The sequence below is a fragment of the Siphateles boraxobius genome, unplaced genomic scaffold (genome assembly GCF_051911475.1).
Source record: "Siphateles boraxobius isolate OS27281-9 unplaced genomic scaffold, OSU_SipBor_1 7, whole genome shotgun sequence".
Classification (NCBI taxonomy): Eukaryota; Metazoa; Chordata; class Actinopteri; order Cypriniformes; family Leuciscidae; genus Siphateles; species Siphateles boraxobius.
The window spans coordinates 19,941,972-19,958,440 of NW_027509197.1; the positions used below are offsets into that span (position 1 = coordinate 19,941,972).

General features: G+C 50.9%; 2 protein-coding genes across 3 annotated transcripts in view; one reads left to right on the forward strand and one right to left on the reverse strand.

Moving 5' to 3' along the window:
• The window catches only part of slc39a10 (solute carrier family 39 member 10), a 38,629-nt gene extending 36,125 nt beyond the window's left edge, over window positions 1–2,504 (forward strand). For both annotated transcript variants that reach the window (XM_077216409.1, XM_077216408.1), the window contains exon 10: window positions 185–2,504. In XM_077216409.1, coding sequence (XP_077072524.1) covers window positions 185–337 — 153 coding nt within the window. In that variant the 3' untranslated portion in view covers window positions 338–2,504. The remainder of the gene's footprint in view (window positions 1–184) is intronic.
• The window catches only part of dnah7 (dynein, axonemal, heavy chain 7), a 98,940-nt gene continuing 84,769 nt past the window's right edge, over window positions 2,299–16,469 (reverse strand). The window contains exons 64-65 of the mRNA XM_077216407.1: window positions 10,981–11,084; window positions 2,299–3,015 (exon numbers count right to left, since the gene is read on the reverse strand). Coding sequence (XP_077072522.1) covers window positions 2,809–3,015; window positions 10,981–11,084 — 311 coding nt within the window. The 3' untranslated portion in view covers window positions 2,299–2,808. The remainder of the gene's footprint in view (window positions 3,016–10,980; window positions 11,085–16,469) is intronic.

The window sequence follows — 16,469 nt, forward strand, 5'->3', positions numbered from 1 at the left end:
TGCCATATATACATCAACATTATAGTAACCTGTGTAATATAAACTTGTAATATGGTATCAGTATTTTTCTGTTAAGATATGCAGCATACCATTTTTTTTTTGTCCTGTAAATGTATTTGTTCTGAGTTACCGGTGTTAGAATGTTATCTTCTATCTAACAATATACATTTCTCTACATCTTCAGTTGCCAGAGATGCTTCATGGTGACAGCGAAGAGCACAAACGCTGTGAGATGGGTCACTTCGTCCTACAGAACTTGGGCATGCTCACGGGATTCGGCCTCATGCTGCTGATCGCCATCTTCGAGGATCACATTGTGATTGATTTTGGCTTCTAGCTGGAGGCGTCATTCAGCTACATTCACACTCGTGCTTTGCCCTAAAGTGGCTTTGTTTTGTGATGGTACAGTCTTGCAAGCATGTCTCAGAAGACTGCATCAATAGCTTACAGTGGACATGGACATGCACACAAACAAGTTTACATTTCATCATCTCTCATCTCCTCCTCTCTAGGCCACTCAAAAAGGTTACTTGTCATTTTCAAGCTCTTTTGTAGATCTAGCTTCTGGACAGTTCTCTTCTGTCGTTATTGTTTTTGGAGTATGTATGTCCAGTCAGACATATGCACAGCACACAAGAAACACTCCCATTATTTGGGTTATCCCTTTAATACTTGTGTTTTTTAGGACTGTCCTAGAGAGAAGCAGCTATTCATCAGTCACTCATTTAGTGTCATGTTTAGCTCTTTCTTTCATATATATTGTAACTCATAGTCCATTCATTTGTAACTGGCGTGTTGTGCTGTGTATGTCTAGTGTGTCACACCATTGCCGTGTCAGGCACTAAAATGGTGCAACAGAGCCCAACTGGCATCAACTCTGCATATTCTTTTAATTTATTGAAAAGTACTGGTCAGTATTGTGTGCCAAGATCATGTGATTCTCTTTAAAGAGTTACTTTCTTTACTGGTTTACACTTTGCTGTCAGCATTGACTACTACTTTTTTTTCTGTCATTATTGGCTAAGATTGTACTAATGTTTTGGCCAATTTTGAGTATTTGAAGAAAAAGGTATGCAACAGTGTTATGAATAACCTGTGACGCAGTGCTGCCGAAACACCGATCGCATTCAGAAGGTCAGATGAATAGTGACTGAACAAGTCCAGTATTAAAAGCTAGTGGTAAATCACTGTGATTTTTAAATGAAGAACAATTAGCTGAGCATATCTGTACATCAAGGAATACATTATTTTTCTTTGGGGAGTCTATTTGTTCACTGATAACTTTTATCATGATCTAGACTACTTTCTGAATATAAATCCAAGTTGATTTTCATATCCAAGTGTTGTAAATAATGATCTTGTTACAGTTGAAGTTCATGAAATAATTATGTTCCCCAAAAGAGATTTGCTACTGAAGACAAATTTTTGTTAAACATGCTGGCATTTTGTTACTTTTTTTTATTTTAGCTATAGGACATTTTGGTATTTCTGGATAGTTTGCGCAAAATTCTTAATATTTTGTGAGAAATCGGTACCTTTTATTCACTGACCATCTAAACTTACTTTCCATACAAAGTTTGGGAGAACCATTCCTTTTTTTTTAACCTAGAAATTAAGAAATATTTGTGTTTTCTTTTGACAATCTTAAACATTCGTTGTTGACACCTTCCCATTATTGAAATTAATGCACACATTTCAATTATTGGCCTTATGTGAACCTGTATAAAAGCCTGACTACAATCAAATTTATAGAGCATCTGTTAATCTGCCCCCCCTTGATGTGATTGTGCCAAATATGGGCTGTTTCTGAATTTGCGCACAAGTGGTGCCTGTGCCCGCAGTCGCCTCTACACATTCCACTTGCTGTGTTTCGCTGCTTGAATTCCCTATCATCATGAGTTGGTGGGGCATGTTATGTGATTCATGCTTATCCTGTCACCATGTGACATCCATTTATTTGTTGTCGTGGGTGTGTATCATTATTAATTGCATTCATCAAATGTACTTGATTGGATGGAAACATGCATGAAACAAACTGTCTAGTTTCATTTCTGTTCAGAAATTAAGAGATGAGAACATACTGTTGACTTTCCTCTTTCCCTGAAGTACTTAATTTTTACAGCTTGAATGTAAAGCCAATTTATTTTGGGGGTCATCTGAGCAGTCTTCAAAGATTAGATCTAAATCCTGTGTATGTGTCTGTGAAATGAAGTTGTCACAGCTCTAAAGTTCAATTGAAACACCTTGGTTATGTGGTGCAAAGAAACAAACTCGATAAATAAAAATGATGCATACTAATTTTCTTCATGCTTTAGATTGTATTTAAAATAAAATACCATCCAGATATTTACTTATTTTAGTTTCAGGTTTGGCAGAATTTTTTTTTTCTTTTTGTAAAAAATTACACAGCTTGGATGTTAAAGCGTTTTCAATACATTTGCCATTCTTGCTGATTGTCTGTGCATTTCTTTGTCAAAAGTGGAAAATAAAGTTTGCAAAGCCTACTTTGAGTTTCAGCTTATTAAAAATCCCTCTAATTAAAATGCTCCACTCTAAGAAAATATATTTGTAAAAGCTGTAATTTATCTACTTAAAATCTATAAATCTTTATAAATGTATTATTATTGCTATTGATCATCTTTTAGATGTTGACTTTACAGATAGGAAGACTTTTATTTAGGTGTTTGTTAAATGGTATAATTAGTTTTTTTTACTGAACTCATATTTAATGGTATATCTAAATAAACATTAGCCACGGATTGTTCCCTAAAGAGTCAAGTGAAGGACACTAGAAGCAGAGCAGAATATCTACGAGTTAAGCTGACACAGTAAGGCCACTCCACGTCGGATCCAGTGCTCTGGAGGCACGTCTGAATTCAGGCTCATTGCAATGACGTAGTTGGTGGAGTGTCCAGTGGTGGAAAGGGTTCCGCGTCTCTCACTGGTCTTGTAGACAGGAGAAATGTAGCACAGGCGCTCTGGAACATCCTGCTTCTTCATGGGCTTCAGCCAGATCTACAAACAGACAGGATGATGTGTAGTTGAGACAGTTTCATTGCTCTTCCTCGCTTCCTACAATCTGCTTTGATTACTATGGAAATATGAAATTCCAGTGTAATGGCATGTGGTTGGTTATTTCATCATTTCGAACAGAATGAGAGGAGTGGGGTTCTCTTACGAGAGGTTCTCTCGTATTGCGTAAGTTTAGCTTACGCTACGGGAAAGATTCATCTTCTCGAGATACTGAAGCCAAAAAATTATCCTTAATTTTGTATAACTTGTCAACGCAGTGCAGCAGCTAGCAGACCTAGAGCAGGCCATCTCGCGTGCTCATTGGCTGCCCTGCGGGCAACTGCTGCAGCCTACCAGTGCGCCTGGCGTGACGTCACGCCCAATGAAGGGCGCCCACGCCTTTATAGCGTCACAGCCCACCAGATAGGCGTGGCTTAGCGTATAAAATAGGGGCTGTAGGCTGAATTCTCTGATTTTTCGACTCTTCAGCGAGCTCTTCGCATCGCTGGATTTGAGAGAAGCCACCGCCGCCGTCGAACAGCGAACAGCCAGCTTAGGACAGCGCTGAGGAAGCCGGCCGTCTTCGCCACCTTCAGCCATCCGTGCGAGCTACGCTATCCGGCGACGTATCCTTTTTGCAAATCATTCTAAAAGAGCAGCGAGCGTCTTTTTAAAGATGCCTCGCACTTCCTGCGGCTCGTGTAAAGCCCCGCTCAGCGCCGGAGACCGCCACCTGATCTGCGCTCTCTGCCTGGGCCTGGAACACGCAGAGCTCGCCCTCGCGTCCGGGGGCTGCGAGCTCTGTGAGGAGCTTCCGCTGTCGACCCTGCGGGCTCGACTCGAAGCGTTCAACACCACAGCAGTCACTCCGCCCCCTGTGGGACCGCGCAGAAAGAAGCGCCGTTCCCTGAGACAGCCGGAACCTGTGGCCACAGCGACGCGCTCGCCGGAGAACCTCCCTCGAGCCTCGCTCTCGCCTTCCCCACCTCTCCTCACTGACGCGCAGCTGCCGCTTGCGAGCCTCACTGCCGTCACTTCGGAGGATGAGTCCGTGGGACACGCCACAAAAGACTGCTGCTCTATCCTGGCATCAGACAGCGAGGAATGGTCGCTTCACTCCGCCTCCTCGTCAATCCAGGAATCCGCCCGTACCCGCGCTGGAGCTGACGCGGAACTTATGCGCCTGCTGACGCAAGCTGTCGACCGTCTCGGGCTCGAGTGGTCGCTGCCGAAGGAACCCGCGCCGAACAGGCTCGACGGCTGCTTCCTTCAAAGTCGCCGCCGCGCAGTTTCAGAAACCAGGCCCGCTCCATTCCTGCCGGAACTTCATGCGGAGCTGACGAAGTCGTGGAATTCACCTTTTTCTGCTAGACTTCAGTCACAGGCCTCCGCGTCGCTCTCCCGAGTGGACGGCGCCGCCGAGAAAGGGTACACAGCGATTCCCCCTGTGGAAGAGGCGGTCGCAGCGCACCTTTGCCCGCCCTCCGCGAGATGGCGGTCACGGTCAGCCCTCCCGTCTAAAGCCTGCAGAGCCACTTCCGCCTTGGTCGGCCGCGCTTATGCCGCCTCCGGCCAGGCCGCGTCTGCTCTACACTCGATGGCTGTGCTTCAGATCCTGCAAGCCGACCTCCTCCGTGAATGGGATGAGAAGGGCCGGGACCCAGCTGCGGTTACGGATTTGAGAAGCGCGACGGATCTTTCTCTCCGCGCCACCAAAGCTGCAGCCCAGGCCATCGGACGAGCCATGGCCGCGTTAACCATGACGGAGAGGCACCTCTGGTTAACGCTCGCGGATATGAGGGAAACTGAGCGAGCTACCTTTCTGAACGCGCCGCTTTCCCCCACTGGTCTCTTCGGCCCAGCGGTGAACGGGATTGTTGACCGCTTCTCTATGGTGCAAAAGACCACGCAGGCCATGAACCTCTTCCTGCCGCGACGCTCGAGTTCCGCCACAGGCCGCTCTCGCAAGAGACAAAGCCAGCCTCCTGTGCGAACCAGCACCCAGCGTCCAGCACAGCCTCAGCATCAGCCTTCGCAGCGACGTCAGGGCGGCCGCCCTAGATCGCGCTCAGACAGCCGTCGCAGACCGCCGCCCCCCAGAGGGCCTCGGCAAAGGCTCACGCTGAAGTCTGAGCACGCGAAGCCCTCCTAACAGCGGGAGAGAAAAGACGCGCGTGTCCCGCTGCGGCCGGACCGCCGTCAAAGTTCATTTCCCTGTCAGTCCCCTTCGAACAGGCTACTGCAGTGGTTCAACTAGCAGCCAACGAGCCGGTTTATTCACCCTCTCGCCTGCACACAAACGCCGTTTTCACGGCGACCCAGAGAAATCTCAAAAAGAGTATAATGTCTGGTCCGGCTCACGCCGTCAGTGTTTTAAGTGTAGTGAATGTGCCCACGCCCCAGTGTTCACCCCTACACATAAGCACTCAAAATACCGTGTCACTCACAGAGCACACTCTCATAAAGCGCAGAAAAGCCGCTCGAGTGTTGAATGTAAGAAATGTGTCCACAGGTCTGTGCCCACTATCTGCCCGCTCTGTTACACGATCAAAGAAGCTTATGAACGTAAGTCTCGTGCCCGCCAGAGAGCGCTCACGCTTGCTAACACAAACCTTCCCCCGGGTCCCGCCTGTGCGTTTAAGTGTTATCACGAAACACAGGGCGTTAATAAAACGCTCCCCATCTACTATGATCGGGGCGTCAGATACAGTTGTAAGTCTCGTGCCCGCGTGCGCGCGCTCACGCTTACAGAGAGCTCTCCCGCCCAGAGCGCTGCTCGCGCGTCAAAGTGTGGCAAAAGTATGTTCCCCATCCCTTATGATCGGGACATCTCACATAAGTCAGCCGGTCTCGGCTGTCAGCGAGCGGCCATTGCCCAGAATGCCCGCGCCGCGCTCTCGGCTCCGGTTCAGTTTCACAAGCCCGCAAATGGCGGCGGTCTGAACCCGGAGGCCATTCGCCCCCTGGCGGCTCACATAGCTGCGTGGGAAACTATCCCAGGGATTTCAGAATGGGTGTTGAGCACAATAAAGCAGGGCTATGCACTTCAATTCGTTCGCCGTCCTCCGCGCTTTCAAGCCCGGACCGCGACGATAGTGAATGCGGAAGTAGCACACCTACTTCACGCAGAAAAAGCAAAGCTGCTGTGCAAAGGGGCTATAGAAAAGGTGCCGCCTTCTCTGAGCGAGTCAGGCTTTTACAGCCGATATTTTCTCGTACCCAAGAAGGACGGAGCCTTCAGACCTATCCTAGATCTGAGATATTTGAACAAAGTGCTTGTAAAAAGACCGTTCAAAATGCTTACGACCAGAAAAATCCTCGCGCACGTTCGCCCGAGGGACTGGTTTATTTCTCTAGATCTGAAGGATGCCTATTTTCAGATTCAGATAGTTCCCCGTCACAGGCAATTTTTGAGATTCGCCTTCGACGGTCAGGCATATCAATACACCGTCCTGCCGTTCGGCCTGTCCCTAGCACCCCGTACATTTACAAAGTGCATGGACGCGGCGCTCGCCCCCCTGAGAAGTCAGGGGCTGCGCATAATGAACTATCTGGACGATTGGCTGATATTGGCACAGTCAGAGACAGAACTACTATCTCACAGAACAGTGCTTCTCAGTCATCTGGAAAGCTTGGGTCTCACGGTCAACTGGACCAAGAGCTCATTACTGCCCAGCCAGTCAATTTCCTTTTTAGGAATAGAACTGGACTCGGTGACCATGACGGCTCGTTTATCGACACAGCGCGCGCGCCGTGTTCGCCACCTAGCCGCATCTTTCCAGAAGGGCAGCTTTCTCCCTTTGAAAACATTTCAAAGGATGTTGGGCTGTATGGCATCAGCTGCAGCGGTGCTCCAGCTGGGCCTACTGCGCATGCGCCCGCTCCAACGCTGGTTGAACGCTCGCGCGCCTCGCCGAGCCTGGGTGTCTGGCGGCCAGAAAATCAGAGTGACTCAGACCTGCATAACAGCTCTGCAGCCCTGGTTAGTGGCCGATTGGTACCAGCATGGAGTAATGATGGGAACCATCTCTTATCGGAAGGTCATCTCGACAGACGCGTCCAACTCGGGTTGGGGCGCGCTGTTCGAGGGCAGACCGGCCTTTGGCCAGTGGTCAGACCAGGAGAAGGGTTTTCACATAAACTGTCTGGAAATGATAGCGGTCGAGAACGCGCTGAAGTGCTTCCTCCCGTTTATACAGGACCAGCATGTTCTTGTCCGCTCGGACAACACATCTGTGGTATCCTATGTAAACCGTCAGGGCGGTGTCAGATCCAGAAATCTCTGCAATCTGACGGAACGCCTCCTTATTTGGTCACAGACGAACCTGCGCTCGCTGAGGGCGGCGCATGTGCCTGGCCATTTGAACGACGGCCCAGACAGACTGTCCAGGGACAATGTTCCCCCAGGGGAATGGTCCCTGCACCCCCAAACGGTCCAGAAACTGTGGCGCCTATTCGGCAGAGTGGAAGTCGACCTGTTTGCGTCAAAAGACAACGCTCAATGCCCGATGTTCTTCTCGAAGGACGAGGACGCGCTGGCCCAGGTTTGGCCCAGCCTCCCGCTATATGCTTTCCCTCCGGTCTCTCTGTTGCCACAGGTGATCAAGAGGATCAGGGAAACGCGCCACTCGGTGCTCCTCATAGCCCCGCGTTGGGAGCATCAGACTTGGTTCCCGGAACTGGCACGGCTGTCACATACAGCTCCGTGGCCGATTCCGGTGAGGGCAGATCTCCTCTCTCAAGCTTGCGGCACGATCTGGCATCCCCATCCAGAGCGCTGGTCTCTGCATGCATGGTTGATCAACGGGTACTCGTTGCCCTGCCAGAAGGAGTGATGAACACGATCACGCAGTCTAGAGCCCCTTCCACGAGAAGTCTCTACGCGTCTAAATGGTCGGTGTTCTCTGGATGGTGCACCGACAGAGGTCTGGACCCGCGGACATGCGGGGTGGCGCATCTGCTCACTTTCCTACAAGAGCTGTTGGATAAGGGAAGATCCCCATCCACGCTCAAAGTTTACGTGGCGGCCGTAGCAGCATTCGCGGAATCGACGCACGGCCAGTCACTGGGAAGACATGAGTTGGTCATCCGCTTCCTTAGAGGAGCTAGAAGGATGAATCCGCCGAGCCCCCCGTCGGTTCCCATGTGGGATCTTTCACTGGTCCTCGAGGCCCTGAAAGCTTTTCCATTTGAACCACTAGACTCCGTGGAGTTGAAATATCTATCACTAAAAGCCGTTTTTCTGACTGCACTGTCGTCAGTAAAACGTGTAGGGGATCTGCACGCGCTGTCTGTCAGCGCGTCGTGTCTTGAGTTCGGACCGAATGACTCTAAAGTCATCCTCAGACCTAGACATGGTTATGTCCCTAAAGTGATGGGCACTCCATTCAGAGTGCAAGTTATTTCGCTGTCAGCTCTCCCAGCATCTGACAGCGAAAGTGATGTGAATCTCCTCTGCCCTGTCAGAGCGCTGAGGTTTTACATTACGCGCTCCGGGGCTTGCCTCCTCGAAACAGAGCCTGTCCAGATGGATAGTTGACGCTATAGCGGCAGCTTACGCGTCAAAAGGCCTGCAATGCCCTCTGGGCATCAGGGCTCATTCCACGAGAGGTGTGGCCTCGTCGTGGGCATGGTCCAGTGGAATTTCTATCCATGACATATGTGTAGCGGCGGGCTGGAGCTCCCCGTCTACCTTTGTCAGGTTTTATAACCTAGAAGTTCCTGCCTTGCAGGCTAAACTGTTGTCAGTCTGAAAAGAGGTGTATTCTGCCCAGATCTCCTGCTCAGATCACGTTCATGACTCAGCTCTCCTGGGTATGCTGCACTAAGTAGGGTATGTGCCATATGACTATACAGACTGGCGCGCTGCTCTGTATTCCCTATGTGTGCTTATGTACAAGTGATGGCCCGCGTGGCTGGCCACCTTATTTTTTCCACTTATGGGGTTCCCCTTAAGCTCGGGGTCTCATGTGGATGCTTGGCGCGCACGGCGTTGACAAAGTGTTCCCGTAGCGTAAGCTAAACTTACGCAATACGAGAGAACCTCTCGTAAGAGAACGATACTCGGTTACTAACGTAACCTCGGTTCTCTCTAGAGAGGGAACGAGTATTGCGTAACCGGCCGTGCTCACGCCACGAGAGACTTCGCTTCAGTCGTCAAAAAACCAGAGAATTCAGCCTACAGCCCCTATTTTATACGCTAAGCCACGCCTATCTGGTGGGCTGTGACGCTATAAAGGCGCGGGCGCCCTTCATTTGGCGTGACGTCACGCCGGGCGCACTGGTAGGCTGCAGCAGTTGCCCGCAGGGCAGCCAATGAGCACGCGAGATGGCCTGCTCTAGGTCTGCTAGCTGCTGCACTGCGTTGACAAGTTATACAAAATTAAGGATAATTTTTTGGCTTCAGTATCTCGAGAAGATGAATCTTTCCCGTAGCGTAAGCTAAACTTACGCAATACTCGTTCCCTCTCTAGAGAGAACCGAGGTTACGTTAGTAACCGAGTATCGTTTTTGTTCAACTCTGTAAAAAAAAGAAAAAGTAATTCACTACAAATATGGTAGTGAATCAACATTTATTTTTTCCCTTGTTGATAATCTGACTCATTTTTCTTGGCTTGGTATCCAAGATAACTGTAAAACTAAGAAAGTTGTCACTAAAAACAAATTCAAATCCCTTTATCAGAAACTCTTAATATACCTCAGAAACAATATATATATATATATATATATATATATATATATATATATATATATACACACACACACACATACAACTTGTGGGTGTATTTATGCTCAGTGTTTCAGATTAAATACTTTCAACTGAAATTAATAATGGCCTTCAAAAGAAATGAGCATTTCAAAGTTTAACTGTAAGTAACAAATGCATGTTTAATTAAGTTTAGCTCTTGTCAAAAAATTATTTTGGTAATGAGTTTTCATGAAATGTCTGAATATTAAACAGGCACTGAATGCATTATTTATTGTGGCAATGTCCATTGTGCAGAATAAATAGGACAAAACTAACAGAAGTTTTTCTCTCTTATCTTCCCGTTCCGTTACATTTAACAAACTATTTGAATATATCACCTGTCGTATATAGATATTCAGAACTCCCTTCTCGTACTGTATTTAAACATGAAATAACATTTTTAATGTTGAGATTTTCTTAAACTTTCTTCAAGAGGCCCCAAGATGATTTGTTTGAATTAAATGGTGATGAAAAGAGCCATCTTCAAGGAAATCTGAAAATTGGGGTGTCTGTGCAGACCCTCTGCTGGATATAAGGCTGCCGAAGTTCTCATTTTCCTTCAAGTGTATTAGGCATGTGGTTTTATTTGGCACTGAAGAGATTTATTTGGCTGCGCTGAAATTGAAGTCAACATATTTACTTTCTTAATACATTCTCATTAATAATAATAATAAAAAAAAATCCTTGTTCCAATATCTGGTTTCACTCTGAAATATGTAACATTATGGTCAATTTGGGAATGCTGTTTCATGTAGACTTTAAATGCTTCCAGTGGATTCAACAGAAGAAATGCATTTTATTTGTGGTTTAACTTTTTCACACATGGAACCTAATAACAACCAAACATTTCATGCTTTTATAACTGGACTAATCTGAAGACTGAAGAACCTGAAAGTCTGCACATATGATTTAGCCGCTCTGTGCAGGAAATTATTTTTTTAGCATAATGTCCCTTGGTTCACATTTTTGGGTGAAAAAAAAAGTATTTTTCTCTCATGATTGCTTCTTGTTTCCATAGTTACTGTTAGTTTGCCTGCAAGCAAACATTTTTTGAATTGCACTGAAACAAGTTTTTGCAAGTTTGATACATTTTCCATCATTACAGTGGAATGACTTTCTTGTGACTTGAATCTCAGTTTGTAATATCTACCCACATCAGAGGATATGCATGATATCATCAGCCTTATTTGAATGAGATAAGACATTTTACAGTCTCTCACCACAGGCATGGCGTCATGCAGTATTTTGGGGAAAGACTCTCCCAAGCGTTTTGTTCTCCGATCCCAGCGGGCACCATCTAAGAAAAGGCCACGGATGTAAACACCTGACAGAAGCACAAATACAAAAAGTACAGAGGATTAATTATTAGAAAAAGTATGGGTACTGCATGAGAAGTCACAGTATCTAGCCAAAAATAGATCATGAGATCCACATTTAAAAGTACAAAGTAAACTTTTTTTCAACAGGTATATCAGGCTACTGTCATTTTAAGACCTGACGCATGGATCTATTAATACTGTTGCACAGGCGTTTTCTTTCTCAACTGTTTACGTTCACTTAAAACATAACCGACTGTGTTTATGTGAATACTCGCCAAGACTGGCATTTTTACAATATTTGATGTAGATTTGACTGTTTAAGTGTAATAAGCAGTGAAAAAGAACGTCTACGGTTACGTATGTAACCCTCGTTCCCTGAGTAGGGAACGGAGACGTTACGTCGGATGACGACGAATGGGGTTTCGCTTAGAAAGCCTATCAACTTCGAGTATTACAAAACGAGCCAATGGCAAAGAAATGCCATGGGTCTGCGGAATTTGCATGGCGTAACTCCGCCCCACCTCGTGGGTATAAAAGGAGGAAGCCGGCAGCAAGCAGATATGTTTCTTCGCTGAGGAGCCAAGACTGAGCTCAGGCGATCCCCGCGGTACAGCGGAAAGTGGCAGGCAGACGTAACGTCTCCGTTCCCTACTCAGGGAACGAGGGTTACATACGTAACCGTAGACGTTCCCTTTCGTTGTCACTCCGAGTTACGTCGGATGACGACGAATGGGGTTACCAGTCTAATCACGCCACCTTCTCAGCTGTCTTCCAGTGCCCTGCGTAAATCGAGATCCCTGTCAGCCTGGACAAAGGACTCCATATAACACAGGAATACCAAGGTACACTGGGAAGCATATCCCAAGCTAGGGGAAGTATGCAATTAATGCCAGCCCGGAGGGGGGGGACTTAGAGAATACACATATGACCCGAAGGAAGCATATGGGAAACACTGGGGTGTCCAGCCGCAGGTGGAATATTTCAACCCCAGGGGTGGCAAGGTGGCTTGCCAAGGGAAAGACACACGCTCAGAGAGGCTTACAGTGGAAATACACATGTGGGGGTCGCTCAGAGGAGGGACCATGCACACGGGAGGCACCTAGCCGACGCACAGGCAATAGACACTGGCGCCGACGTCAGGAGTGCTGGAGGAGCTCAGGGCTTTCGGAGAAGCTCACCTGAGAAAATATCGCACGTATCCAGTCCGTGGAGTGGAATGGCGAGCAAGCGAAGACACCTGAGCGGGTCCGGTACTAGCTGGTTGAAGCGAGTACACGAGAGGACACAGGCTCCACTCGGAGATTATAGAATCTGGCGAATGTGTTAGGTGTCGCCCAGCCTGCAGCTCTGCAGATGTCTGTTAGCGAGGCGCCATGCGCTAGAGCCCAAGAGGACGCCACACTCCGGGTGGAGTGGGCAGTCACACCAAGGGGGCACGGTCGACCTTGCTGCTGGTAAGCCAAGGCAATGGTGTCCACTATCCAGTGAGACAACCTTTGCTTGGAGAGAGCCTTTCCCTTCAGCTTCCCACCATAACAGACAAAGAGCTGGTCTGAGGTCCTGAAACACTGCGTTCTGTCTACATAGGCGCGGAGAGCGCGTACTGGACAGAGCAGTGTCAAGGCTGGGTCTGCCTCCTCCGAGGGCAGCGCTTGCAGGTTCACCACCTGGTCCCGGAAGGGAGTGGTAGGAACCTTGGGCACATATCCAGGCCGGGGTCTCAGGATCACGTGAGAGTAAGCCGGCCCAAATTCCAGGCACGCTTCGTCAACGGAGAATGCGTGCAGGTCCCCAACCCTCTTGATGGAGGCCAGTGCAACCAGAAGCGCTGTCTTCATCGACAGGAACTTAAGCTCAACTGATTGCAGGGGCTCAAAGGGAGCACTCTTCAGGGCAGTTAGAACCACTGAGAGGTCCCAAGAGGGAACGAGAGGAGGACGAGGAGGATTTAGTCTCCTCGCTCCTCTCAGGAACCTGATGATCAGGTCGTGCTTCCCTACCGACTTACCTTCGATGAGGTCATGATGTGCGGCAATGGCGGCAACATAGACCTTCAGGGTGGAGGGAGACAGCCTTCGCTCCAGCCCCTGTTGAAGGAAGGAAAGCAAAACACTGATCGAGCATCTCCGGGGGTCTTCTCGGTGAGAAGAGCACCAGTTGACGAAGAGGTTCCACTTCAACGCATAGACGTGTCTCGTGGACGACGCTCTAGCGGAAGTGATGGTAGCCACCACCGCTGGTGGTAGGGTACTCAAACCTGCCTCGTCCCATCCAGGAGCCACACGTGGAGGTTCCAAAGATCGGGACGAGGGTGCCATAGGGTGCCCCGTCCCTGAGAAAGAAGGTTCTTCCTCAGAGGGATCGGCCAGGGAGGTGCTGTCGCGAGGAGTACTAGTTCGGGGAACCAGGTCCGGTTGGGCCAGTAAGGGGCAACCAGAATGACCTGCTCCTCGTCCTCCCTGACCTTGCGCAAAGTGTGCGCAAGAAGGCTCACTGGGGGAAACGCATACTTGCGGCCCTGCGGCCAGCTGTGCGCCAGAGCATCTGTGCCGAGCGTGCCCTCGGTCAGGGAATAGAACTGGGCGCAGTGGGTCGAGTCGTGAGAGGCAAACAGATCTATCTGCGCGTCCCCGAACTGGTCCCAAATCAGCTGAACCGACTGGGGATGGAGTCGCCATTCTCCAGGGAGGGGCTGAAGCCGTGAGAGCTCGTCGGCTGCACAGTTCAGCGCTCCGGGAATGAAGATGGCTCGAAGCGACCTCAGATGCTTCTGACTCCATAGGAGGAGGTGGCGAGCGAGTTGTGACATACGGCGGGAGCGTAGACCACCCTGATGGTTGATGTACGCTACAGTGGCGGTATTGTCTGAGCGGACTAGTACGTGTTGACCCCTGAGCAACGCCCGGAAGCGGTGCAGGGCAAGGCGTACTGCCAACAACTCGAGGCAATTGACATGCCACAGCCGCTGGGGTCCTGTCCAGGAGCCCGCAGCAGCATGTCCATTGCACATGGCGCCCCAGCCCGTGGTGGAGGCATCTGTTGAGACAACAACATGCCGGGAAGCTCGAGCCAGGGGGACACCGGCCCTGAGAAAATCGAGGTTCGACCACGGGGTGAAGAACTGACGGCAGGTCGGAGTAACTGGTACTCGGAACGTGCCGTGTTGCCATGCCCACCTCGGGACTCGGTCGCGAAGCCAAAGCTGAAGCGGTCTCATATGAAGCAATCCGAGCGGCGTGACCGCGGCTGCAGATGCCATATGCCCCAGGAGCCTCTGAAAAAGTTTCAGTGGAACCGCACTCTTGCCCTCGAATTGTCTTAGGCAAGTCAGCAGTGACTGCGCGCGCTCGCTCGTAAGCTGCGCGGACATGGCGACCGAGTCGATGTCCATACCGAGAAAAGAGATCCTCTGCACGGGGCAAAGTTTGCTCTTCTCCCAGTTGACCCGAAGGCCCAGACGGGCTAGGTGCCGGAGCACTAGGTCCCTGTGTTCGCAAACCTGATCTCGAGAGTGAGCTAGGATCAGCCAGTCGTCGATATAACTCAGGATGCGAACCCCTTGCTCTCGAAGGGGAACAAGGGCCGCCTCGACGACCTTCGTGAAGATGCGAGGAGACAGGGCTAGCCCGAAAGGGAGAACCGCGTACTGGTATGCCTGCCCCTCGAAAGCAAACCGGAGGAACGGTCTGTGTCGAGGAAGAATGGAGACATGAAAGTAGGCGTCCTTCAGGTCGATCGCTGCAAACCAATCCTGGGGCCGTATGCATTCGAAAACGCGTTTGGCGGTGAGCATCTTGAACGGCATCCGATGAAGGGAGCGGTTCAGCACGCGCAAGTCCAGGATTGGCCGTAACCCACCGGTTTTCTTGGGGACAATGAAGTAGGGGCTGTAGAAGCCGGACCTCATCTCGGCTGGAGGGACAGTCTCGATTGCACCCTTCGCCAGCAGGGTGGCAATCTCTGCTCTCATGATAGGGGCATTGCCACCGACCAAAGTGGAGCGGACTCCCCTGAAGCGGGGAGGAGACCGTGCGAACTGAATCGCATAGCCGAGCCTGACGGTACGCGCGATCCAGTGGGACAGACGGGGAAGCTCTAGCCAGGCTCCCAGGAACTGAACCAACGGGATCATGCGGGCCACAGGCGTCCCCCCGGAGGGGCAGCGAGGCGGAGTAACTGGCCCAGATGTGGACGGCATAGCGGCCCGGAGAGGGGGCACAGTTAGCAACCGCACCCTGGCAGAGGGGGCCAGGGGAGGACCAGGCTGGTCGTCCCGCGGGGGCCTGCTCTGCCAGGGGTCTGGCGACAGAGGGGGACAAGGGCGAAGCGGTCCGTGGACGGCACGCCGTGTCAACCGCCTCTGGGACAGAGGGGGGCGAGGAGAGCACGGCTTGTGGGCGGCGCTCTGTGTCGCCCGAGAACTCTGTGAGCTCAGGGAAGAGGGGATTGTTTCTGTCTTTAACCACATTAGGGTGCTGCCCACCCGTGGGTGAGCAGCGGGGAGTGGAGAACAAAAGATTCTCCCCCGGCCCTCCACCGGGGGAAGGAGTGGTCCTGCTACCACCTCCTGAGAAACAATCATCATCCCTGAGCAGCCCGTCTCAGGAGCGCCGCTTGGCCCGGCGTTTAGCGGGGGGCGGGGCAGGAGAGGGCTGTGGCGCCTTCTTACGGCTTCCTCCGCGACCGGCCCTGGGTGGAGGCTGCTGCGTGGTCCGGGCGGGAGGGGCGGGAGCCGCAGGAGGGCGCCCTCGGCGGGAAACAGGTCGAGGCGTCTGCCCGGCCGGCAAGGTGGAGGCAGCAGCGGGCCGGCGGGGCAGAATGTGTTTGATGGCCTCGGTCTGTTTCTGGGCAGTTGAAAACTGTTGGGCAAAGTCTTCAACTGCACCGCCGAAGAGGCCGGCCTGGGACAAGGGGGCGTTAAGCAGACGGGTCCGCTCAGCGTCCCGCATGTCAGCCAGGTTCAGCCACAGATGTCGCTCCTGGACCACAGCTGTGGACATCACCAAACCCAGGGAGCGCGCGGTAACCTTCGTCGCCCGGAGAGCAAGGTCGGTCGCGGCGCGCAGCTCATCAAAGAGCCCTGGGTTTGTCCTACCCTCGTGCATGTCTCTGAGCATCTGGGCCTGGTAGACCTGCAGAGTGGCCATAGCATGCAGTGAAGCAGCCGCCTGTCCCGCCGCTCTGTAAGACTTCGCCACCAGGGTCGACGAAAATCTACAGGCTTTGGATGGGTGCTTAGGCTCGCCCCGAGAAGAAGCACTCTGCGGACATAGTTGCATGGCAACAGAGCGTTCAACCGGGGGAAGCCCAGTGTACCCACGGGCAGCTGCCTCATCGAGGGGAGGAAAGGCGGATGAGACCAGCGAGCGGTCCCGAGAAGACAGGGGGGT